This window comes from Mesoplodon mirus (genome assembly GCF_964341445.2).
Source record: "Mesoplodon mirus genome assembly, chromosome: 2".
Classification (NCBI taxonomy): Eukaryota; Metazoa; Chordata; class Mammalia; order Artiodactyla; family Ziphiidae; genus Mesoplodon; species Mesoplodon mirus.
Window position 1 is genome coordinate 166900641 of NC_138977.1, and position 27742 is coordinate 166928382.

The window sequence follows — 27742 nt, forward strand, 5'->3', positions numbered from 1 at the left end:
AGATGATACAAAATCTTACAAATAGAATAGCAAAATTATAAGACACATTTAAAAAGGACCTTAAAGAATGAAAAAGCAAACAAACAATGACGCACAATAAAATAAATAAAATTTAAAATTCTCTAGAAGGAATCAATAGAAGAGTAACTGAGGCAGAAGAACGGATAAGTGACCTGGAAGATAAATTAGTGGAAATAACTAATGCAGAGCAGAATAAAGAAAAAAGAATGAAAAGAATTGAGGACAGTCTCAGAGACCTGTGCGACAACCTTAAACGCACCAACATTTGAATTATAGGGGTCCAAGAAGAAGAAGAGAAAAAGAAAGGGACTGAGAAAATATTCAAAGATACTATAATTGAAAAATTCCCCAATATGGGAAAGGAAATAGTCAGTCAAGTCCAGGAACTGCAGAGAGTCCCATACAGGATAAATCCAAGGAGAAACATGCCAAGACACATTAATAAAACTACCAAAAATTAAATACAATGAAAAAATATTAAAAGTAGCAAGGGAAAAACAACAAATAACGTACAAGGGAATCCCCATAGCTTAACAGCTGAACCTTCAGCAGAAACTCTGCAAGCCAGAAGGGAGTGGTAAGACATATTCAAAGTGATGAAAGGGAAAAACCTACAAACAACATTACTTTACCCAACAAGGATCTCATTCAGATTCGACAGAGAAATTAAAACCTTTACAGACAAGCAAAAGCTAAGAAAATTCAGCACCACCAAACCAGCTTTAAAACAAATGCTAAAGGAAATTCTCTAGGCAGGAAACACAAGAGAAGGAAAAGACCTACAATAACAAACCCCAAACAATTAAGAAAATGGCAATAAGAACATACATATTGATAATAACCTTAAATGTAAAGGGATTAAATGCTCCAACCAAAAGACATAGACTGGCTGAATGGGTACAAAACCAAGACCCATATATATGCTGTCTACAAGAGACCCACTTCAGACCTACGGACACATACAGACTGAAAGTGAGGGGATGGAAAAAGATATTCCATACAAATGGAAATCAAAAGAAAGCTGGAGTAGCAATCTAATATCAGGCAGAACAGACTTTAAAAAAAAAAAAGACTATTGCAAGAGACAAAGAAGGACACTACATAATGATCAAGGGATCAATCCAAGAAGAAGATATAACAATTGTAAATATTTATGCACCCAACATAGGAGCACCTCAATACATAAGGCAAATGCTAACAGCCATAAAAGGGGAAATAGACAGTAACACAATCATATTAGGGGATTTTAACACCCTGCTTTCACCAATGGACAGATTGTCCAAAATGAAAATAAATAAGGAAACACAAGCTTTAAATGATACATTAAACAAGATGTACTTAATTGATATTTGTGGGACATTCCATCCAAAAACAACAGAATACACTTTCTTCTCAGTGCTCATGGAACATTCTCTGGATAGATCATATCTTGGGTCATCAATCAAGCCTTGGTAAATTTAAGAAAATTGAAATCATATCAAGTATCTTGTCCCACCACAGTGCTATGAGACTAGATATCAATTACAGGAAAATATCTGTAAAACATACAAGCACGTGGAGGCTAAACAATACAATACTTAATAACCAAGAGATCACTGAAGAAATCAAAGAGGAAATCAAAAAATACCTAGAAACAAATGACAATGAAAACATGACAACCCAAAACCTATGGGATGCAGCAAGAGCAGTTCTAAGAGGGAAGTTTATAGCAATACAATCCTACCACAAGAAACAGGAAACATCTCAAATAAACAACCTAACCCCACACCAAAAGCAATTAGAGAAAGAAGAACAAAAAATCCCCAAAGTTAGCAGAAGGAAAGAAATCAGAAAGATCATATCAGAAATAAATGAAAAAGAAATTAAGGAAATGATAGCAAAGATCGATAAAACTAAAAGCTGGTTCTTTGAGAAGATAAACAAAATTGATAAACCATTAGCCAGACCCATCAAGAAAAAAAGGGAGAAGACTCAAATCAATAGAATTAGAAATGAAAAAGGAGAAGTAAAAACTGACACTTCAGAAATACAAAGGATCATGAGAGATTACTACAAGCAACTATATGCCAATAAAATGGACAACGTGGAAGAAATTCACAAATTATTAGAACAGCACAACCTTCCAAGACTGAACCAGGAAGAAGTAGAAAATATAAACAGACCAATCACAAGCACTGAAATTGAAACTGTGATTAAAAATCTTCCAACAAACAAAACCCCAGTATCAGATGGCTTCACAGGCGAATTTTATCAAACATTTAGAGAAGAGCTAACACCTATCCTTCTCAAACTCTTCCAAAATATAGCAGAGGGAGGAACACTCCCAAACTCATTCTACGAGGCCACCATCACCCTGATAGCAAAACCAGACAAAGATGTCACAAAGAAAGAAAACTATAGGCCAATATCACTGATGAACATAGATGCAAAAATCCTCAACAAAATACTAGCAAACAGAATGCAACAACACATTAAAAGGATCATACACCATGATCAAATGGGGTTTATTCCCGGAATGCAAGGATTCTTCAATATACACAAATCAACCAATGTGATACACCATATTAACAAACTGAAGGAGAAAAACCATATGATCATCTCAGTAGATGCAGAAAAAGCTTTTGACAAAATTCAACACTCATTTATGATAAACACCCTCCAGAAAGTAGGCATAGAGGGAATTTACCTCAATATAATAAAGGCCATATATGTCAAACCCACAGCCAACACCATTCTCAATGGTGCAAAACTGAAAACCATTTCCTCTAAGATCAGGAACAAGACAAGGTTGTCCACTCTCGCTACTATTATTCAACATAGTTTTGGAAGTTTTAGCCACAGCAATCAGAGAAGAAAAAGAAATAAAGGAATCCAAATTGGAAAAGAAAAGTAAAGCTGTCACTGTGTGCAGAAGACATGATATTGTACATAGAGAATCCTAAAGATGCTACCAGAAAACTACCAGATCTAATCAATGAATTTGGTAAAGTATCAGGATATGAAATTAATGCACAGAAATCTCTTGCATGCCTATACACTAATGATGAAAAATCTGAAAGAGAAATTAAGGAAACACTCCCATTCACCACTGCAACAAAAAGAATAAAATACCTAGGAATAAACCTACCTAAGGAGACGAAAGACCTGTATGCAGAAAACTTTAAGACACCGATGAAAGAAATTAAAGATCATACCAACAGATGGAGAGATATACCATGTTCTTGGATTGGAAGAATCAATATTGTGAAAATGACTATACTACCCAAAGAAATCTACAGATTCAATGCAATCCATATCAAACTACCAATGGCATTTTTCACAAAACTAGAACAAAAAATCTCACAATTTGTATGGAAACACAAAAGATCGCAAATAGCCAAAGCAATCTTGAGAAAGAGAAACGGAGCTGGAGGAATCAGGCTCACTGACTTCAGACTATACTACAAAGCTACAGTAATCAAGACAGTATGGTACTGGCACAAAAACAGAAAGATAGATAAATGGAACAGGCTAGAAAATGCAGAGACAAAGCCATGCACATATGGTCACCTTATTTTTGATAAAGGAGGCAAGGATATACAATGGAGAAAAGACAGCCTCTTTAATAAGTGGTGCTGGGAAAGCTGGACAGCTACATGTAAAAGAATGCAATTAGACCACTCCCTAACACCATACACAAAAATAAACTCAGAATGGATTAAAGACCTAAATGTAAGGCCAGACACTATAAAACTCTTAGAGGAAAGCATTGGCAGAACACTCTAGGACATAAATCACAGCAAGATCCTTTTTGACCCACCTCCTAGAGAAATGGAAAGAAAAACAAACAAATGGGATGTAATGAAACTGAAAAGCTTTTGAACATCCAAGGAAACCATAAACAAGAAGAAAAGACAACCCTCAGAATGGGAGAAAATATTTGCAAATGAAGCAACTGACAAAGGATTAATCTCCAAAATTTATAAGCAGCACATGGAGCTCAATATCAAAAAAAAAAAAACAACCCAATCCAAAAATGAGCAGAAGACCTAAATAGACATTTCTCTGAAGAAGATACACAGATTTCCAACAAACATATGAAAGGTTGCTCATCATCACTAATCATTAGAGAAATGCAAATCAAAACTACAATGAAATATCACCACACACCGGTCAGAATGGCCATCATCAAAAAATCTACAAACAATAAATGCTGGAGAGGGTGTGGTGAAAGGGGAACCCTCTTGCACTGTTGGTGGGAATGTAAATTGATACAGCCACTCTGGAGTGCAGTATGGAGGTTCCTTAAAAAACTAAAAACAGAACTACCATATGACCCAGCAATCCCACTACTGGGCATATACCCTGAGAAAACCATAATTCAAAAAGTCATGTACCACAATGTTCATTGCAGCACTATTTACAATAGCCAGGACATGCAAGCAACCTAAGTGTCCATTGACAGATGAATGGATAAAGAAGATACGGCACATATATACAATGGAATATTACTCAGCCATAAAAAGAAACGAAATTGAGTTGTTTGTATTGAGGTGGATGGACCTAGAGACTGTCATACAGAGTGAAGTAAGTCAGAAGAAGAAAAATAAATACCGTATGCTAACACATATATATGGAATCTAAAGGGAAAAAATGGTTCTGAAGAACCTAGGGGCAGGACAGGAATAAAGATGCAGATGTAGAGAATGGACTTGAGGACACTGGAAGCAGGAAGCATAAGCTGGGACAAAGTGAGAGAGTGGCATGGACATATATACACTGCCAAATGTAAAATAGACAGTTAGTGGGAAGCAGACATATAGCACAGGGAGATCAGCTTGGTGCTTTGTGACCACCTAGAGGGGTGGGATAGAGAGGGTGGGAGGGAGAAACAAGAGGGAGGAGAATTGGTGATATATGTATATGTATAGCTGATTCACTTTGTTATAAAGCAGAAACTAACACACCACTGTAAAGCAATTATACTCCAATAAAGATGTTAAAAAAAACCCACAAACTATCCTTATATTTCAAAGGTGCTTTGAAATGGTTTTCTCATACTTAGAACCAAAAGCATCCTAACTAATATATTGGATCTTGTAGATAAATTTCTCCAAATTTAGTGTGCACACAAATCACCTGGGGATCTTATTAAAATGCAGATTTCAACTAAATAGGTCTGTAATGGGGCCTGAGAATCTTTATATCTGAGAAGGTACCAAGAGATGTCAATACTTGTGGTCTGGGACCACACCCTGAGTAGCAAGGTTCTAGACTGATCTTCTTATTTTCTTATATACTCTCTCTTTTCTTCTTATATCTTTGATTTAAAAAAATTCTTTCTGGGATATTTCCTTGTTACAATGTGTTTTTATTGTATTTTTCAATTATCATTAATAAATCAAGATATCTTTAACAAAAAAAAGAGAGAGAGAGAACGGGGCAAAGCCACTGGCACATACAACCAATAAATAATGGTTGCTACCCTTTGCTTATTGTGTTAGAAAAAAGAAAACTTCCACTTTGAAGAGTTTACATAAGGAAGTTCTGAGCTACATCCACAAGCCATTCTTGTGCCATGGACTTTAGACAGTCAGATGTTTTGAATACCCATTATGTAAGCCATGGGGCACTGGGTGCTTTAGATTTATTGACCAATGAGCATCTTACAACAGTTCTAAAGCTGATTTCATTATCCCCGTTAAGAAAAGTTTAACGGTAAGGTGATTCATTAACCTGGGTAATTGCAAATTCTGAAGATAGAGCAGCTTCTGGATTGCTTTGGTTTAAGCAATCCAATGATACTATCAATAGACTTTTATTATTATTATTATTATGCTCCCCATTGTTGCCCTTCCTTTCTCCCTTCCTTCCCTCCTTTTTTCTTTCTTTCTTCTTCCTTTTTCCAGCGGTGTTAGCTTCATCCAAATGATTCTCATTGTTGAGATGAACTTATTGGAGCCCAGAGGGTTAAATAATTGGCTCAGAGACCTTAGGTGGGAGATGTCAGAGGCAAACCTCTAGCCCAGGTCCAGCTGACTCCACCATGTTGGACAGACCTCCTCCCAGCTCTTCCAGTGGCCAAAGGCCAGGAGTGAACCAGAAGAACCATCAACTTCAGGGCCCAGAATGGAATATAAGATGGCTTTCAGTCTGACCTAGTCAGTTCTCCAATGTTTATGTCACCCAGACCAGACCAGAGTTATTATTTAATGACCCCTGGAACTGTTTAACCATCTTTTCCTATCTCAGGAGATGTGTGAGTAGAATTGAGATGTGTGAGTGAGGGAGCAGTGGCCACAGGGCTGCCAATCTGTGTAGACCTTCAAGGGAAATGTCCTTCCCGTGGTGTGGCTAGAGGGAGCTTAGGGAGGGTCTGGGGTGTTGGTTCAGTTCTCTTGAGAGTGGGGGTCAGGTTCACAGGTCAGGTCCTGGGTCCTGCCCTGCAATGACACTGCCAACTTTGATGTTTCTGAACACGCCAAGCAGAAACCAGTCATTGGAATATAAGAAACACTAAGATAGAAATTGTTTTGTTTGCTGTTATTTTCATCCCCTAGAACCATACCTGGTACGTAGTAGGAGCTCATAGCTCATTAATTAATTTCAGAGCATTTGCACTGACTGTTTAGAACATTATTACTCCACATAGTCACCTGGCTTGATTCCTCACTGCATTTGGGTCTGACCTCAAAAGTCACCTCCACCAAGAGACCTCCCTTGACCATCTCATCTAAGGCTGGTGACCATCCATCGCTTTCACCCCTTTCTCCTCCTTGACTCTTCCTCTCTGTCACTTGTATATTTGTGAGTTTTTGGTCTCTTTCCCCACTGGTAGCTCCATGGAGGCAGAGCATTCATCCCTGGTGCACTACTGTCTCTCCAGCCCCTAGGACAGGGGCTGGCAGAGTTGATGTACCATGAATTATGTGCTGGGTGAACGAGTGAGTGAATGAATGCACCCATACTCCATGGAAAGTGCTTAACACAGTGCCTGGTGCGTGGCGAGTGGGAGAGAACTATTAGTGCTGATGATGTTGAGGATGATATCCAAACATACTCTGAGGCTGTCACATTCTGGGTGGTCATTGACAACCCTCCATGTAGGTCCTGGTAGGCTGGTGAGTGTAGGAGGCCTCTCTTCCACTCCATCTGCCATTCCTCCCTGACATCAACTCTTTAAAGACTCCAGAGAACAGTACTTTTACCAACTTCTGTTCCTCGCTGTTTGTTCTTTGTGGAATTGTGACACGACACTGGGGGTACATCCTTCTCTCTCCCCAGGTCTTGAATTCAAACCCTTTGAGATATTTCAGACAAACATGTAAATGACTAACAGCAATGTCATCCCTGCATCCCACCACCTTCTAACCATGTGGCCTTTCCCATCTTTTAGGATTTTTCTCATCTCTTTGCTTTTCATACGTCTGTCATCTGCCTAATGTTCCTCCATTCTGCCCATTTCCTACCTAAAGATACTGTCTCCAAATTCCAACCCCAGTATCACCTCTTCTGTGAAGCTCAACGTGAGATCTTCCAGAAGTTTCTGCCTCTTCTCTCTGGTTTTCTGCCCTGCCTTTCCCCCTTGTGTTGGAGTCTTCATCTCAGGGCACTGTACTTACCTAGACCCATCTCCCCCAGGCCTGAAATGAGCTCCCCGAGGTCAGGAGTCCCACATATGGTGCGTGGTCATGGTCAACCCGGACTTGAATCAGTGGAGGGTGTTCCTCTAGCCTGGGTTCAAATCCTGCCTCCCCTCTTAATGTCTGTGAGCCCCTGACAGGTGTCTTCATCCCATTATGCTCCAGGTGTCCCACTTGAAATCAGTTCAGTAAGTATCAAATACCACAGACCAAAGCATGAAAGTGTGAAGATAGGGATTCAGGAATGGGACACCTTATGGGATGATTTAGGATGAGTGGTGAACAGGATTTTTTTCTACTGATATATGAGGACCAGTTTATGAGTTCATTGGAACCAACATAGAGAAACCAAAAAATGGTTGAACATATTCCTGAAAAACGCACAGAGCTTTATTACATTTGGTAATTGGGCAGAAAGAGCATTGCACTGAAATCATCACTCTGACTCATTCAGCTCAAAGACTGGTCCTTACTGCTCATAGAAACATAGCTTTGTGGGCCATGGAAACATAGAGAGGTCAACAGCCTCTTAAAATCACATGTAAGGAAATGAATATAAAACAAATTCCAAAATACAGAAACAAAAATTATAAAATCTGTTTAAATAATCCATTGCACTCCTACAGCACAAATGTTCGTCTTACAAGGAACTGGGAGATCTTTACAGCACATGGAAGGGCTTTGACGTGACACCTCCTAATGGATTCTGTTCTCTTTTGACCTCATTAGCATGAACTTCCCTGTACCATGGACATGAAGAATTTGCAGAAAGAGCTCCAGGACTCCCCACAGTACTCCAGGGCTGTCTTCCTCTGGTTTACCAGATCTGGGTCTTCCACACACTCAGGATCTTTGGTGTTCATGGTCTGGGTCTTTGTTGGGCTGATGGAGGTGGTCACTTTGACCTTGCTCTGCTCCTTGGGAGAGGGCCCTGTTAACTCCTGGCTGGGTTTCTTGATCCTAATCAGAGTGGAGTTAACCAGCTTGAGATTGGATTCTGGAAACTTCTTTCTGCACACCCTGGTCTTCAGGATGCTCTTGGCATCACCACAGATGACCTTCTGCGAACGCAGATTCCGGCCAATTTGTTTCCAGTAGGCATTCTTTTTGTCTGATTCTAGGCATGAGGTTGGATTGCCAGTGAAGAAACAGGAAATCTTGTTGTCCTGTTGGGTGCACTCGACCTTCAGGGCAATTCCCTCCTCCTGCTTGGTCACCACCCATCTGCAGTCAGCATGGTCTTGGGTGACGAACTTGCCTTTGGTCAGGCGCTTGGATGGCTTGCTGCTTGGTTCAGTCTGGGGTGCGCCTAGAGTATGCAGTTTATCTGTGCTGACTTTTCTGCCCTGTCTATTCCTCCCTTCCTTTTTGGCCTCCACCAAGAGCATCGGAGCAGCCAGAAGGAGGAAGGAGAGGAGGGCGAGGCTGTGGATCCTCATGGCTTCAGCTTAGTGGGAACCTGTCTGACAAAAGGCAGGTGAGTCAGTGCTGGGCAGCAGTCCAGCAGTACTAGGATGCGAGATGACCCTCCCTCCAGCCTGACACATGGCTGCCTGCTTTGGAGTGGGATCAAGGAACCTTCTATTTCCTGGACTTAGTAGACAATCAGCCTGTGTATTCGCATGTCTGCTTGACTTGAGTCTTGAATGTCAGAAACTTCCTACTCTTCATTCATTCTTCCCCATCCTCTGAACCTCATTAACTCTCACTCCCTCATCCACTCAGTTACTCCTCACTCCTTCATTCACCAGTCAGTAAGCATTCATGGGGCACCTACTACTGGCCGTGTACTAGACTAGATGTTGAATTTATCAAGGTGAATAAGAAAGTCTCACATCTTAAAAACTTAGAGGCAACTCTTTGGGGAGTCTAAAGAGCATTGATCAGGAGTCTGTCCCAACTGTGTCCCCAACTTGATCTTGGGAAAATCACTCTCCCCCTCTGGGTCTCAGCTCCTTTATCTGGAAATCAAGATGCTGGATGAGATAATTGTCAACTCTCTTCCAGCTGCAGTGGACTGAATTTCTACCTCACTGTCCTACATGGACTCAGATGACCACACAATGAGAAAGGACATGGTAAGTGACATGAAAGGTGATGCTTGATCCAAGGTTAAACACACATGAGGCTTGGACATTCTGAGATGGGTGGGTTTGTGAGGAGGGGTATCTGGGATTCAGTAAGAGCCTAAGGAAAGGCATGAAGGAGGGGTAGGTCATCCGAACTGACTGGGCAAAGTGAACCAGGGGAATAGAGGTGAATTTCTATCAGAGCATTTAGACTGTTGAGGCACTGTGCTTGGCATAGAGAAAGTCCTCAATCAATGCTTTTAAAAATAAATCATTTAATAAATAGGATGACCTTAACTGCTACACTAAACTGAATAGATTTTATCAGGTGGGCAACAAAAACCACATTTCAAAGAAGAGAATTAGCATTTCTATTTGACACCGACTATGTGCCAGAGCACTTGACCTGTATTTCATTCTCACCTTGTTAATTAGCACAAGAGTCCTTCCTGGTAGGTAATAATCCATCACCACCAGGTAACAGATGTGACAGTTAAGGTTCAGACTGGTAAATAAATTGCTCAAGTTCCCATAGTGGACAAGTGACAAAGCTGGGAGAGGTAGGCAGAACTTCTCTCTCTGATCCTTTATACCACCCCTCCCTCATTGCATACCTCTTGGCTTCACCTTACTCTGCCTTTCAGAAAATATTGGCAAGAAATAAAAAAGCAATTATGAGCAACTCATTTGGTTTGGCTTAGTTTATGATGATAACTCATGTTATCAGTGCTCCCTTTGAAAAGAATACAGAATTTTGTTTAAAAAGAGGCAGGTCTAGGTCTGATCTCATTCTACCCTGGGCATATGGCCTCTCTTTAGGACCGATAAAGGGGAGACAGTCACAAACTGTGAGCTTCCAAAATGAAGTTGGGATGGGAGCTAGGGATATTCGATAAAGACCCACTCATTCCTCACGGCATTGGGACTGAGTCCCCACGTGTCCGTGAGGGGATCCAGAACCCAGGAACCTGAGGTCCTCATGGGAGCTGGAAGGGGAACAGGTAATGAAACTCTGAAGAAAGCCAGGCTCTTACCTTGTTCTGCGTTGGCAGGTCCAGTACAATCCAGATGTGAGAGGGAGCTTGAAGGCTTACTGCTGTCTCATCTGCAGTGAAGCAGTGAAAGTCCTTTATATAAGAGCCCAGGCAGCAGGGTTTTTACAGCTCATATACTTGTGTAGCTTTATTCACACTCCTCCCAGTCACACCCCTTCAGAGAGAGCCAGTTCCTGCAGGGAAAGTGGTTGGTGTAATCCTGTGGGGGTCGGGTTACATGCATGGCATTAGACCTGGTTCTTCCAAGCCCTTTTCCTTTCCCCTGGCAGCCAGTTGAGGAGGACAGCTCAGCCTTGCAAAGACCCTCCATGAAGGGATGAGGATCCCAACAGCAAAATCTGTGGGGGAGGTTATAAACAATAGGTCCATTTTACTCAAAGCTTTCCCTTAATTCTCATCAAAGCCCCTCCATGATATGGTAACATATAATTCATCCCATTTTACAGATGGAATATTGGAGCTTGGAGATATTCAGGGCTGGTCCAAGTTCACAGGACTAGTGGGATGTGGAGCCTAGAGTTTAAAGCCTGGACTCCTAGGCCCCACTGTCTGATGTCTTCTTACCTGGCACTCTGTAAACATTCGATAAATGAGGGACTGAGCTGGGGAAGCCATCTCAGTGTCTGAATTCCTGTTTTCTCTGAAGCACCTGAAGTTACTGTGTGGGCAGAGGAATCCTCAGGCCTTGAGAGGCTGGTAAAGAGGGAATTCCTGATCTGGGTTTTTGTTCAAAGTATTCACTTTTTGGTCATGGGTGGGGACCTCACTCTGGTGAGCCTTCTCTAGGCAGAGTCTAGTAGCAGAATGACCTAGTGGAACCCTGGATACAACATTTATTTAGCTGTAATCTTGACTTCTCTGACCCTCCATGTGTTCATCTATTGATAGTTGACAATAACAGTACCTCATTTAGGGTTTCATACTAAATTATTTAGGAGGCTGAGCTATTAACATCAAGTGAAGCAGAACAGATTTGGTTCATAAGATGGCCTTCAGTTGTATTCTTTAAAAACAGATATATTTTGTGTCCATGCTGAGCATATAAAAAGAACTCACTTCCACAAAGGTGTGGACCTCACTATATTTTGTTACTTTACTTTTCATGATGTTTGGGCATAAGAAACTGTTCATTTTCTTCTTGACTCAGATGTAAGGAAAACAGTAGCACAAGAGCTATAATAATAATAAATAATGAATGGCAAGTGACCTTTGCCTTTGGGATAGGAACAATAAGGAATGGTGGGGACTGAGGCAAACTGTGTAGTTCCTGATACCTAAATGTCAACACTCAGTGCCAGGTGACTGAAAACATGTTGGCATGGAGGTCAGTATCTTCAGACCTAATGAATTTTTTTCACATACACATTTTTTAATGGACATTTCATGAACTTTTAAGAGATTCCCAACATCCAGATGTGTGTACATGGAATTGGCTTCTAACTGAAATTTTCTAAAACAAAAGAGACAAAAAGTTGTGACAGTGGTTGGATTCCATCCAAGTTCCACCTGTTCAAGGATCCAAGGTCACAGAGTTGTGGACGTTAACTGGTTCATTCAGTGGTTCAATGGGTTTCTTCATGAATTCCATCAAAGTAGGCTATTTCTCCAAACTCCACACCTCATGTAAAATTGGCTCACCCGGAGATCCATTCCCACTCTTCTGACAAACACGTTATTGAACCATGACCTGCACAAACAGGCACACTCACATTGTGGTATTTTGAGGGATTATTTAGACCCAAGCAAGACAAAGCTACTTTGTTCCACAAGGAGATATAGACCAAGGTGGTCTCCTGTAAAACAAGAAAATCATCTTGATCCTCAAGTGGCAGCCAGATTCCTTCTGGATAAAGACTGTAGGTCAGAACACAAAGCAAATTTAGAAGGAAACATGTGGACTCCAGGATCTTTTCTGAGAAGTGACTCTAAGCTTTGGCAGGGAACATGAAACTTCCTCCACTGGCTTCCCATGGACCTTTGGCCTTCCTGTGATCCCTTCCCAACTTCTGCCTTGACCTTTCTTTTCCAAACAGGGCACACAATATTATACCAGGCTGTGTAGCCCTCTCCCTGTTAGCTCAGGCTCTTATTTCAAACTCATTTCTAGACACACACACAGACACACACACACACACACACACAGAGTCCAATCTGGCCACACTAAACCCCTCACCCACCATGTCCTAAATACTTGGTGAGCTTGTCCCCTTCCTGCTTTTGCTCCTGCTGTTCCCTTTACTTGGAATGCCCTTCCAGTCCTACTTTGCCAGGAACACATTGGCTCATCCTTCAAGATCCAGATCAAATATCATCTATCTGTTGGTGTCATTTGTCCCCTGATCTTTCCCCATGTCCCTCTTTTTATGGATGTTCATGGAGAGAAATAGACTGTCACTCCTCCAGTGAGTGTTTACAGCATGGCAGCATTGTGCTAAGGATGTGTCCACACATTAACTCACCTCTCGACATACTGAGAAAATGATACACTTGCACTACAGTGTACTGGGGAACCGAAGCAGGTTTGGAGCCCCAGCAAGGCTGCCCACTACAGGTTCTCCCCACCTCCCCATACTACCAGGACTGAGGGGTTCCCTGACTCCTGGAGAATTGACTCTGGATCCTTGTGGTACAGATGACATACAATTAGAGGAAGACTAAATGGAGGTCACTTCTAATATTTTTATTAAAAACAAAGTAATGTACCCACACTTTGATAAATTGTAAACTTCTCTCTCTTTAATATATATATTTTAAAATATTAGAATAGTATTACCTTTAAAAAATGTTTGCAAAGACAGTTCCTTTGCCCTACATCTCACCCAGGTTCCCCTATCATTGACTTTTTGCATTATAATGCTACATTTATAAAACTATTGAACCAATATAGCTATGTTTTTACTAAAGTCCATATTTTGTTCAGCCCTCCTTACTTTTTACCTAATGTTCTTTTTTAAAATTATCAATAGGCTTTATTTTTAAGAGTAGTTTTGGTTCCCAGAAAAATTGAGTGGAAAGTACAGAAAATTCCCATATCAACCGTGTCTTTCACAAGCACAGCTGCCCATGTTGTCAATATTTTCCACTAGAGTGGTACAATCGTTACAGGTGATGAACCTTCTTCGATACATCATAACTACTGCAAGTCCATAGTTTTCATAGTAGCTCACTCTTGGTGTTGTACAATCCATGGATTTTGATGAAGATATAATGACATGTTTTCACAATTATAGTATCATACATAGTATTTTCATTGCCCTAAAAATCCTCTGTGATCCACCTATTCATCCCTCCCTCCCAGCAACTGCTGGATATACCCCATCTTTTTACTGTCTCCATAGTTCTGCCTTTCACAAAGGTCATAGAGTTGAAATCGTGCAGAATTTATTCTTTTCAGATTGGCTTCTTTTACTCAGTAATATGATCTTAAGGTTCCTGTGTGTCTTTTTCCGGCTTGAAAGCTCATTTTTTTTTTAGCAGTGAATAATATTCCATTGTCTGTTTGTACCACAGTTTATTTATCCATTCACTTCTTGGAGGACATCTCAGTTGCTCCAACATTTTGGCAACTATGAAAAAAGCTGCTATAAACATTTGTGTGCAGGTTTTGGTGTGAACGTGTTTTCAATTCCTAATGGTCTTTTTTTTGTCCAGGAACCCATCCAAGATTCCATGTGACATTTAATAGACGTGACTCTTCAGGCCTCTCTTGGTTGTGACGGTTTCTCAGATGTTCCTTGTTTTTGATGACCTCATCAGTTTTCAGGAGTACTGCTCAGGAGCTTTGAGAATGTGCCCCATTCGGAATTTGTCTGGTGTGCTTCTCATGATTAGATTGGGGTTATGTCATTCTTCTTTTCATCAAAGATTTAAATGATGGATAGCAGGTTTCCTTTGGGGGTTCCATAGAAAGTCTGAACACAAATGGTTGAACACATGTCTTAGGCAGTCTGTTCTCTGATAATTTTGAAGTTCAAAAGCTGATTTTACTCTCATGCATGTTACTACTACATGGCTCCTTGACCTAGAGGGCTGGCCCCTGTGGATGCAATCATCAGAGATATATCAGTGGGTGCGATTTTGTACTGTGGTGAGTCTTAACTGTACATTTTATCAGGTCAAATTTGCTCACAAATTAGTCCCTCCTTCAAAAATAACCCCATATATAGACAAAATGCTTCATCACTGTGTCAAAGCAATATTAATTTTTTGGTCAAATTTTGTGCATTAAAAACTTATCCATTGTCAGAAAATGAGGAAACTGGCCAAGTAAACATCAGCTAAAATATAACTAGTCTGACAGGAAGCATTCATCTGAGACCTACAGAAGAGTATTTACACTACAAATTTAAACTGCTCATTATTCATGAGATTTAAGTATTCCTGTGCAGCAAATCAAATGATATATACTACTAAAGTTTTACTTTAGAACAATAAGAGTCAGTGAAGAGTTGATGGCACAGCATTCTGTATGGATGCAAAAGGAAAATATATTCATTTTTATTTATCTTAAAGGAGTGCCCTATGTCACACCTCATAACATTGAAACTATTTTTTTCAAAGCCATGTTCATGCTTGGTTTTGATTCTGAATCCATCTAAAAGGTAACTCATGGTTTTTGAGTTAAGTTAAACCAAATGAAATTGCTGTTCGTGGTAGGTTAAAATGGTAGAATATCAACAATCTTGAATAGATCAAACTAATAATAATTAAAGGTTTTAGAAGGTTTTTTTCTCAAGTAGTACAGCTGTTTCAAAACCTTGTATATACTTTTTTAAAACTTTTTATTTTGTATTGGAGTATAGTTGATTGTTGTGTTAGTTTCAGATGTACAGCAAAGTGATTCATGCATGTACACACTGCTATATTTAAAATGGATGACCAACAAGGACCTACTATATAGCTCAGGGAACTCTGCTCAACATTCTGTAACAAATTAATTGGGAAAATAATTTGAAAAAGAATAGATGTATGTATATGTATAGTTGAATCACTGTTGTACATCTGAAACTAAGACAACATTGTTAATCAACTATACTCCAATATAAAATAAAACGTTTTAAAAAGTTATACATATCCATGTACCTATTCTTTTTCAAATTCTTTTCCCATTTATGTTGTTACAGAATATTGAGCAGAATTCCCTGTGCTGTACAGTAGGTCCTTGTTGGTTATCTGTTTTAAATATAGTAGTGTGTAAAAAAATTTTTTTAGTGTTTTATAATAAACCCTCCATACAAGTTAAGTTCATTGATTATCTCTAAGTTTTTCATATCTTTTTTTTTCTTTAAAGGAAATCACTCTAAAACATCTGATTCATTCTTTAAAGGAGTCTGCTTCTTTTGGATAAAATTTCCAAAGCACACAAATTGCTGTGCACCTCTACACATATGCACACACACATACACACACACCCACACACTCTCATGCATATACATCACATATGGGTACACATACACATGCATGCCTGCCACCTCTGCATCTTGGGGCAGAAGGTCTTAGAGAGTCTTCCTTTGGAATTATCAGTCTCTAACCTGTGTCTCTAACCCTCAGTCTCTTTTCTGACAAAGAGCGTCAGTTGTGATCCTGGGAATCTGGAAAAGAGAGAAGACAAATTGCCCTTTGCATTAATGCTGTGAGTCACTGTGCACGTGGGCATGTTTTGCTGATTTTGTCACATGAAAAGATGAAGAGGTTTAGATGAAAGATATCAGAAAACAGCTCTGAAAAGGCCTGTGATGGCACCGGGGCAAATGGTACCCATGCCCAAAGAGCAAAGCACTCTTGCCTGCTATGGGCTATAAGGAGAAGACAGGGATGGCAGGGAGATAAGAGACTGTTGGCTCCAGGAAGAACAGCGCTGGCCTCTACCCAGACTACATTCGTTCTGTCACTCAATCTTTCATTCTTCTGTCATTCATTCATTCTTCCATTCATCCAGAGAGCACTCATGAAGCACTGCATGTCCCAGGCTCACTCTGTCATTGAATGAAATGCAGTCAAGAATGACATGATCCTCAAAAAGATGGAATTAGGGGGGCAAGATAAGGATACCAGTCACAACAATGTAGGGGTGATTGAAATGTTGGAGGGAAGGCTGGAATGCCCAGGGTGGAGACATCTGACCTAGCCAAAGGCAGGGAGAATTTCTCAAGAGCCTTCAACTGGTTAAGAGAGCTCAACGGCTGGAGAGAAAAGAACAGTATTTATTTAATGATTACTCAGTAACCACTCTATGTAAAGCAATTATTAGTCACTGTGTGGAATGCAAGGTGAATGTGATTTGGCTCCCAGCTTCAAGACTGCCAGCTCAGTTAACAGCTCAGTCTCTGAGGATTGCTGTAGTGGTGACATCTCATCACATCCCAGCCTCAAGCCTCTGATGCTTTTCAGCTGTTTACAGAAAAGGTCCAAATTTCTGAGTCTGACATATGAGGTCTTTCCCATCTTAATCCTAGCCAACTTCAAGGTCAATACCCACCACATCCTACATGTGTCCCCAGGCTCCAGCTATATCTTACTGTCCACTCTTCTCCCCACATGTCCTGTTTCAGGACACATTGCCTCTGCCAAACTCTTATCTTTGTCTGAAATTCCATTCCACTCATATATACCTGGCAAGTTCTCTCTCTACCTGACTCCCTTTGCCTTCAACAGAATTCACTGTTCCTTCATCTGGGTTCTCATAAATTTTTACAGACTTCACCATTATTACAGTTGAGGTGTCACCTTGTTTTGGTTCATTCATGGGCTTGCCACCATCATCATCCTGGCTAGTGGCATCCCTAACCCAGAGCTCAAGAATGAAACTTAGAAAACACTTAGCAAATGTTTATTGGATTGAATTGGATTTTGTATTTATCAAGATTATTCTGATTATAATAATAAAAAATCTGAAAACAACAGAAACAAAATTGAGAATTTATTGGAAGTTTCTTATAACTCATGGAAGGCAAGGGTTGTATAGGACCACTGTGTCAAAATGTACCTTTGGTATTTTAATTTAAGGAATTTACTAAGTGACTATATGGAGAGTATAAAGCTATTGAAAAAAGAATTTATAACTTACATTTTCCATGAGAAGGGGGCATGCCATGCCATGCCAGGCCGCATGGAGAAGCATATGGTAAAGAGCTTTGGATTGGCCATTTGAATAGCTCCAGTGGGATCTGGGGTACAGGGGTCTCCCTAGCTATCTTGTACAAGGCCCTGGATGGATTTAGGGCAGGGAGAATATCGACCTGATGTATGAGTGCTGAATAAAGAAGGTGCTTAACTTGCAAATGAGAGGTATGCTCCCAATTAAGTTGTTTGCTATCTTTAGGAATTAACTACCCTGGGAGGGGCAATCTCTCCTCAAGTTTACAAGGCCCTGAAAAATATGGAAACATCATAAAATGCAGAATATTAAAAAAAATTAATTCAATCTATCCTCTGATGTTTTAACATCATATAAGGAAATCTTGGTATGATGATCATGGAGATTTTTAGGGAGTAGGGCATAAGTTGCCCCAAACAGCAAAGAAAACATCTTGTTATGAAAGTAAAGTAGAGGAACACAAGTACAGGTGTATGGATTTCTTGTAGGCCAGTCCATAAACAGGTTTTCAATTTATATGATGTAATCCAAGAAAATAGATCTGGAATTTGGGGAGGTTTCTAACAGTACCTTGGTGGAGTTGGAAATCATTAAGAATTTGACAATAATGTCTTTGTGTACGTACCTTGGTTCAAGGTGGTAGGGCTGGCAGTTATGCTGTTAGAGGATATAAACTAATAAGTGAGTACAGTATATATAAAGATTAGTGGTATCATGTGTAATTAAGGGGAAGGACTGGTTATGGCGGTTGCATGGGAAACGCAAGGCAGGAGATTGTGTGGGTAAGCAGGGGGTGGTAGCAGGAAGAGGCACTGAGGAGAGGATGGTCCTCTACCCAGGGGCCCAAGGCGATTGACTGATATGAGGCAGGAGTCTCCTGGGGAATGCCATAATCTCCACTGATCTCTACAATGGCTCAGACAGTAGCAACCTCTACTAGACTTCCCTTTAGGCATGGAGTATAGTAATTTTAATAATACTAGATATTGGATATGAGGGCCTTGGTGGATGGGAACACAGCACTAAAGTTGTAGTAATCCATCAGGAGGTGCCCTCTATTTTTTTCAGATTTAAGAGCAGGCAAAATTGGGCTGTCCAATGGAGAAGAAGTAGGGATAATCAGCCCTTCATTAATTAGGTTTTATATAATAAGTTTTCATCTTTGAAGGTCCTGTTTTAACTTACATTGAGCCCCATATTAACTATTTTAATGGGGGGTCATTGGGTCCAATTCTATCAAGCAAAGTTATAAGTGCCAAAAGCTATTTTAATTTTAATTTGTTATTCATTATGTTGCATCTATGCCCAATATGGGCTGCTTTAAGGCAGTGGGTGCCATGATTCTGGGGAATTTAGACAAGGCTACAGTTATAGGGAGGCATATCTATTTTTCTTCTATTTTATGTTTCCTTACTTTTAAGATTACACTTCAATAAGTGGTGCTGGGAAAACTGGACAGCTACTTGTAAATGAATGAAATTAGAACATTCTCTAACACCATATACAAAAGTAAACTCAAAATGAATTAAAGACCCAAATGTAAGACCGGATACTATAAAACTCCTAGAGGAAAACATAGGCAGAACACACTTTGACATAAATCGCAACAATATTTCTTTTGGATCCGTCTCCTAAAGCAAAGGAAACAAAAGCAAAAATAAGTAAATGGGATGTAATTAATCTTTAAAACTTTTGCACAGCAAAGGAAACCAAACAAAATGAAAAGACAAGCTACTGAATGGGAGAAGATATTCGCAAATGATATGACCAATAAGGGGTTAACATCCAACATATATAAACAGCTCATACAACTCAACATCAAAACAACTCGATTAAAAAATGGACAGAAGAACTGAATAGACATTTTTCCAAAGAGGACATACAGATGGCCAACAGGCACATGAAAAGATGTTCAACATCACTAATCATCAGGGAAATGGAATCAAAACCACAATGAGATATCACCTCACAGGACTTCCCTGGTGGTGCACTGGTTGAGAATCCAGCTGCCAATGCAGGGGACACGAGTTCGATCTCTGGTCCGAGAAGATCCCACATGCCGTGGAGCAACTAAGCCTGTGCGCCACAACTACTGAGCCCACACGTCACAACTACTGAAGCCCGTGAGCCCTAGAACCTGTGCTCTGCAACAAGAGAAGCCACCGCAGTGAGAAGCCTGCACACCACAACGAAGAGTAGCCCCCACTCACCACAACTAGAGAAAGCCCACCTACAGCAACAAAGACCCAACACAGCAAAAAAATTTTAAAAAGATATCACTTCACACCTGTCAGAATGGCTATCACCAAAAAGAACACAAATAACAAATGTTGGCAAGGATGTGGAGAAAAGGGAATCCTCATACACTGTTGGTAGGAACATAAATTGGTACAGCCATTGTGGAAAACAGTATGGAAGCTTCTTAAAAAACTAAAAATAGAACTACCATATGACCCAGCAATTCTCCTGGGTATATATCTGGAGAAAACAAAAACACTAATTTGAAAATATATATGCACCCCTATGTTCATAGCAGCATTATTTACAATTGCCACAGTATGGAAGCAAATGAAGTGTCCATCAAGAGATCAGTGGGGGCTTCCCTGGTGGCACAGTGGTTGAGAGTCTGCCTGCTGATGCAGGGGACACGGGTTCATGCCCCGGTCCAGGAAGATCCCACATGCCATGGAGCAACAAATCCCGTGAGCCATGGCCACTGAGCCTGCGCATCCGGAGCCTGTGCTCTGCAACATGAGAGGCCACAACAGTGAGAGGCCCGCATACCACACACACACACAAAAAAGAGATGAATGGAAGAAGAAGATGTGGTGTATACATACAATGGAATACTACTCAGTCATAAAAAAGAATGAAATTTTGCCATTTGCAGCAACATGGATGGACCTGGAGGGAATTATGTTAAGTGAAATAAGTCAGACAGAGAAAGGCAAATACTGTATGATATCACTTATATGTGGAATCTAAAAAAATACAACAAACTAGTGAATAAAACAAAAAAGAAGCAGACTCAAAGATATAGAGAACAAACTAGTGGTTACCAGTGGGGAGAGGGAAGAGGGGAAGGGACAATACAGGATAGGTAGGAAAAAGTGTTATTATGGGATCATATGAAATCATGTGTGTGAAACTTTTGAAAATTATAAAGCACTATAGAATTTAAAGAATCTTTCATCCGATAATAAAAAAAAAGATGACAAGGGATATAATGTTTCAATTTAGTGGGACCCTCAGATAAAACTATAATTTGAGCCACAGTAATGATTAATTCTGCAGTTTTGTCAATTATCAATTTGTCATTTGCCAAAGCTAAAGTTACTTTTTAAAATCTTTTGTTATTGAGAGATGTCCATGCCACCCACTGCCACCCACCACACTCACGACAAATACGTGGTGCCTTTTCTAACACCATTTCTCCAACTCTCTGACATCAATTTGGTGTTTTACAATTCAATTCAATTCTGACATTACCTGCAGTCTGTGCAGATTCCCCCAGGTTAAGGGCTCAGTCCCACAAGACTGCCCTCCAATTCCGAAGCCAGCCCCAAATGGAGTGCCCAGGCAGCTCACGTGTCTATTGGGCAGACTACAAATTCTGGGGTTTCCACAATGACCCTCAGGATCGATAATTCAATCGAATGAGTCACAAAACATAGGAAATTGCTTTACTTACTATTACTAGTTTATTATAAAGGATGCAACTCAGGAACAGCCCAATGGGAGGGATGCAGAGTGCAAGGTCGGGGGAGGGGAGGGTGAAGGGCTACGATGCCCTCTCGGGGTGCACCACCCTCCCAGCACCTCATGTGTTCACCCATCTGAAAGCTCTCCAAACCCTGCTATATAGAGATCCTTATGCAAGTTTCATTAATATAGGCACAATTGTTTAAATATTTCAATATGACGCAAAGGCAGGGCAGAGTAAACAGTTAGGATCAGCCAGTGTGAATAATTTTGGCAGGCTTGGGGCATAGGGCTAGCAGTTTGGTTTCTGGCCATGGGTTGACTTAAGGAAGGAAAAAATATTGGCTTGGTGTATTTAGAGTTAGATAAAGGGATAGTTTGCTTGCATATGGAAGGTGTGCCCATAATTACACTGTTTACTATCTTTAGGAATAGCTAGCCTTGGGAAAGGCAGTCTTTCTCCGGGTCTGTTGGCCACCCCACCAAGATGTCAAAATTTCATAAGATACAGAAGATGAAATCGATGATTAAGACAACCACTCAGGCCCCTAGGGACTTGAAAATCACCAGCAATCTGTCTAATATCACATCTCAGTTTTCTCTGCACATGTGCTTTGTTTTCTCAGAATGCTTTTCTCTATATGGTTGGAAACATGGATGTCAGCAGCTCTGACTTGAGGTACAGTGTGGAAAATCTCAGGGAGAGACTTTGATAAGTTGGGCTTGAGTCACATTCCTGCTGTTGGACTCATCCACCGTGGCAAAGAGCAGGATTGGAGGGGAAAGAGCCCAGTCCCCTGACGCATGTGGTTGGATTTGGAGGGGGAGTAACTGTTCTCAAAGACATGGAGAGCCATTCCCAGCAGGGAGAGAGTCCAGGGGCTTCATGTCGCACGGGAGAAATTTATGGATCAGATAGATGAGGAGATGTGTGCAGGGGGGCATTCTAGAACTCACCTGAGGCTGCAACCACACCAGTGGCTCCCTATCCCCAAGATTGAGGACCCTTTGATGACACCCACTCCCTGGGCAGACCTCCCCATCACAGTGCTCACACATTTAATAAAGGTGCTTGAGCAATCATATGATGGTAAGAGTGACCGTGTGGGGGGAAAATGTCACCTACCTTATCAGTAAACAAAGGATGTTGCTACCGTCAAGGCTGCAGTCACTGCAGCTGCCCCGACTGTGCACCCTGAGGGGATTCAGGATGGAGAAAAGGAGGATATGGGTCCTAGATAGCTAAGGTGCTTATCAAAGAAATGATTTCAATGAGCCCAGACTCTTGCATCTTCCCATACATAGAAAAGCGCTAAATTCCTTAACTTAAGATGTCTGGTTTTCTTTAATGAACAGTCATCTTTGGATGTTCTGACTACCTGGTCTTTGTTGCAAAACTCCTATGTATCCGGGCTCCTTCCTTACCTCTTCGGATGAGTCCCTCAGGGCGATCTGAGAGGCCGTCTCCCGGGTTTAAGTCCTCAGAAAGTCCGCCAAATAAAATGGAATTCTCAATTTTTAGGTTGTGCTTTCTTTTTTTTTTTTTTTTCAGTTGACAACAGCAGCTATCACTTGAGCTGTTACTCCACAAAATTTGCATGGGTAATAGCACTTAATCCTTGAACAACGCTTAGGAGATTCGTGATATTACATCCACATCATGGAGAGGAGGGAATTAAAGATTACCGAAGACCAGACAGCTAGTGACTGGTGAAGCCGTGGTTTCAAAAAGATCATTGAGACTCTAAAAAATCTGTGCGCCTAAACTAAACTGCTGTCAAAAGGTGCCACAGGGACTTCCCTGGTGGTCCAGTGGCTGACTCTGTGCTCCCAATGCAGGGCGCCCGGGTTTCATCCCTGGCCAGGGAACTAGATCCCACATGCCATAACTAAGAGCCCGCATGCCGCAGTGAAGATCCCACATGTCACAATTCAGACCCGGCATAGCCAAAAGAAAAAAGGAATAACAACAAGAAGGTGCCACAGAGCCAATGGGAATTATGCCTTTAAATAGATATGCAGTTAATTTACCACTATACTATCTACTGTCGTTTGAACATAAGTTGTATATCTATGTACAAGCCATAGTAGTAATTTAATGGCCCCAAGATTCCCTGTAACATATGTCCTTGAAACCCTATGCTCCCTCTACTACTCTTCTCACTGCCATCTTCTTATTGGGCCCCTTTGGGATGAACAGTTAGAAAACCCTGAGATCACACAGGTTGCCCCCTCCCAATGAGAGAAGTATAGAAATCCCAATCTGGGACTGGGAGGGGATAAAGCTATAAGTAATGCTGTCCCAGCCCATCCAGGTTCTGACCTCAGAACTGACACAGCTTTTCAAATACAGGAGGGTCAGGCTCCAAGAATGACAGTGTCATCTGAGTGTGACACGGGAGGGAAAGAGAATCTGATGTCAGCCACCTGGGGACAAGCTATGGTTTAGTAACTGGCTCCCCTCTCCTTTTGACTTCAAATTATCTCAGTGCAGAAAAAGGGTCTCTCACTTTTCCTTAACTTCTCTTTAAAACAATCACTTGAATGAATTCAGTGGTTGAATTTGTCTTAGACTCCAAGTTATAACAACCAACTTTTACAACAGATGTTCATGGTTACGGGTTCTGTTTAGGCTAGTTTAAAGCTTTGTCCTCAGTATGATTGGGAGCCTCCTGTTATCAGTTTTCAGAAGCATTGGTGACTCCATATTACCGCCTTGTGGTGATCTTATCCTGGAAGACCACACTGGGATATGAGTTTTTTTTCTTCCTTTTTGAATATTTCCATCTCTTTTCTACTTGAGTGATAATCAGACTACACATTCACATAGCACCATGTCATTGTTATGCTTTCACTGTATATTATTACATTAGATTTTTATAACAACGCTGTAAGGAGTGGCTTTTATGCTTAAAATAAAGATGAGAAAAGTGACTTATGGGACTTCCCTAAAGTCTCAGAACGCCATCCTTTCAGCTGCACCCAGATCTCCTACTCCAGTTACAGTATACTTTCTCCTCTGATAGAAAAATATTTTTTTTCATCTTTTTGTGGCACCACAACCCCAGATTAAGCCTGAGAGCAAATGAGTGCAGGATTCTTGAAAAAAAATTCAGGAGATAGAACTGCACATAGAAAATCCTGGTAAGACTTCAGTTCACAGCCCGGGGACTGAGAAAGGAAGGAGAGGCAGAAAGAGAACAGATGCTCCTGGGAGGTGTGGGTGCAGGGTGAATGATTCAAAGGCTGGAGAAGGATGAGGATATATGCCTTTGCATAAAATGGTCACTATCTTTAGCAGGTCTGAAGTCTTCTCCAAATCTGATTTCTAAAACAGTGATGGATACATGACTTCAGGGGAACATAAAATATATATTGTTAAAGAACAGACACAAGACTCCCCGGCTGCCTCCAGGATGGCCTCAGACTTGAGCTCTCCAGGCAGAAAAAAGTCCTTCAAAGGGTTTCTTTATGCTGATTATAAATTGCCATCACTGTGGAGCTCAGAAACCTGCATATATTTGCAACCAGACACACAGCAAGGGATTTTTTGTGCTCACATATTTCTTAGCTGTTAAACTCAAAGCACTTAGACCCCTTACCCCAATGCACTTCTCAGGCATTTTTAAATCCTTCCTGCAGACAGTGATATTGTTGTTAAAAAGGTCAATAATTGGCCCAGTGTCCAAACTGGCCCAACGTTCAAATAAACTTTGAATCTCTGAATGTAAGAGGAGGAGTGTATGTGAGAGATGATATAGTTCAATGCCATCAGTTTAAATCCATTCATTCAATTAATTTGACAAATATTTACTGATGTAGTAGAGTGTATAAATGGGTAATGCAGTTGCTGTTACAAATAAAGCCCCAAATCTCGGGAGCTTAACACACTGGAAGGTCATTTCTTCCTCACATGAAGTCCAAAATGAATGTTTCCACAGTTAATTATAGCCAACAAAATTCAGGTGTTGCCTCTACAGCCCCAGCCTCTCAACTTTGTCTACTTGTAGCTAAATATTATACATTCTGTCAGTGTTCTGCCTTGGACATGGCTAATGCCTTTTTCTCAGCCTCTTTGGTACCAAGTGTCAAAGGTCGGTTTGCTTGGAAGATCACTTGGATGTCCAAAACATATGTACTGTCCTAGTATTTGTCGTCAGTGGGTGAGCCAAGTAACTGGACAAGGCTTTCTCCCTTCAGGAGATAACTACGTGGATGCTTTCCTGCTGAGAGGCTCCCATGAAGGGCAGGTGGTGGCAGCTTCGGAATAGACTCTGGCTAATGTCGAAGCAGGGTGGAGGGCGCACTCAGCAGTCCTGAGGATTTCAGGCATCAGCCACCAAGTCAATTCTTGGGAGTCCCGGGGACTGAGGCTCAAAGATTGATTCCTGAGACAGTGAAGAAAAAGTTACCCTAAAGACCTCACAACCCACGTAGGAAGCCCGGACTCAGTGGGGCTGTTTGGGAACAGGAGACAATGTGGGCTTCATCCAGGTATTTTGTTGAGCCTTGTGTACAAAGTGACCAGAAAATCTTCCAACTATGCCTGGGGACCTGGGTAGCAGGTGTGCTCGAGTTCCCACAAGCTACCTATGCTGGGGCCCTGTAAACCCCAAGGATTTGGTGAAAACTGGCTCTCTGATACTGCAAGCTTTGCTGCAGAAGGTAGTCTCTGCCCAGTCTGCCCTTGGGGTACTGGCTTCTTGGAGACACAGTTCCCAGCAATACCCCACTTAAAAACAATGGCTCCTGCCCTGCTCTTGGGAACCTGTAGGGACCAAGGGCCTTAGAAAGGGCAGCCAGATATCATTGTGTCCAGGGATCCCCATCCGGCATTGGTCTCCTCAGATGTTAAAGGCAGAGTTGGAAAGGCAAACAGATTTCTCATAGAAAATGAAAATGGAACATTCCAGAGCATCTAGCCTGGTCCCACAGATGAGTGCTCTTCACACAAGAAGGTTGAGGCCATATCCTTCAGGATCCATTGTATCTCCCTTGGTTACTCTCGTGACCAAGTTTTGGCTACCTGGAGATGTCTCCCAGGAAGCCCTGACGATGCTTGGGTCTGGTTTATGGAAGGCTCATCCCAACTAAAAACTGATGGAGTCCACTGGGTGGAAGGTTTACATCTGTGTGCAAGGGGACTGGAATGGCTATCAGGATGTGGTACTGCCAGTAGTTCATCTGTCTTTCTGAAGGTAAATGGGGACCCTTACAGCTCTAAGGGTGAGCCTTGTCCTTTTCTGGCAAATAGACAACACGTGTCCTCTGCTGCCATCTCATGGCTACTTACGGCCTCTTCTTCTTTTTTTTTTTTAAAAATAAATTTGTTTATTTATTTATTTATTATTATTATTATTTTGTCTTCGTTGCTGTGAGCAGGCTTTCTCTAGTTGTGGAGAGCGGGGGCTATTCTTCATTGCGGTAAGCAGGCTTCTCATTGCAGTGGCTTCTTTTGTTGCGGAGCATGGGCTCTAGGCATGCAGGTTTCAGTAGTTGTGGCACACAGGCTCAGTAGCTGTGGCTCGTGGGCTTAGTTGCATCACAGCATGTGGGATCTTCCTGGACCAGGGCTCAAACCCGTTCCCCTGCATTGGCAGGCGGATTCTTTACCACTATGCCACCAGGGAAGTCCCTACTTATGGCTTCTAATGGCCTTTGACACTTAACCCCCTAACTGGAATTGCCATTCTGTGCAAGTGGCAGATTTGGGCCACACCATAGTAGCACTTGAGACAAAGCTCTGCCGTATTTTTGGAAATCTGGTTCATTTATGGTCATAGATGCCATGCCACTGGCAGCAAAGGGCCCCTGACAGTGGGCTAATGAACACGACATGCCACAGACGTTTCCAATTCCTTCTCATGCTCAGCTGGTGGCATCATCCAGAGGTAGAAGGAACGTTGAAAGACGTGGCTGGAAAAGGTTGCTGGACAGACTGTGCTATCAGCACTGTGGACTACCATATAGCCAGACAAGGTGAGCGTTAATGCAGCTGGCCCTCAGAGGGAGTGAAGCCAGGGCCGCTCACTTCTGCATCCGCACCTCTGTGATTAGAAGCAATGACCAGGGATCAGAACACAGACCTCCAGTTTCTGAAGGACAGGGTCCTTAATGCCCACTCTTGCCCTCAGTGTCTGTGTGCAAGCTACTCCAGGAACTCATGCACCACTGACT

The 27742-nt window shown here is 41.4% G+C and overlaps 1 protein-coding gene across 2 annotated transcripts; it reads right to left on the reverse strand.

Annotated features, from left to right (window-relative positions):
- Positions 1-8359: 8359 nt before the first annotated feature.
- On the reverse strand, positions 8360-10823 carry FGFBP1 (fibroblast growth factor binding protein 1). 2 transcript variants are annotated; one of them, XM_082602139.1, is made up of 2 exons: positions 10747-10823; positions 8360-9106 (listed from the first exon to the last, which is right to left on the reverse strand). In XM_082602139.1, exon 2 carries the CDS (start codon positions 9080-9082, stop codon positions 8369-8371), a length of 714 nt encoding a protein of 237 aa, XP_082458265.1. In that variant the 5' UTR covers positions 9083-9106; positions 10747-10823; the 3' UTR covers positions 8360-8368. The 2 variants fall into 2 exon arrangements, with proteins under 2 accessions (XP_082458265.1, XP_082458264.1); XM_082602138.1 differs by having other exon boundaries at positions 8360-9102; positions 10747-10762.
- Positions 10824-27742: the final 16919 nt, after the last annotated feature.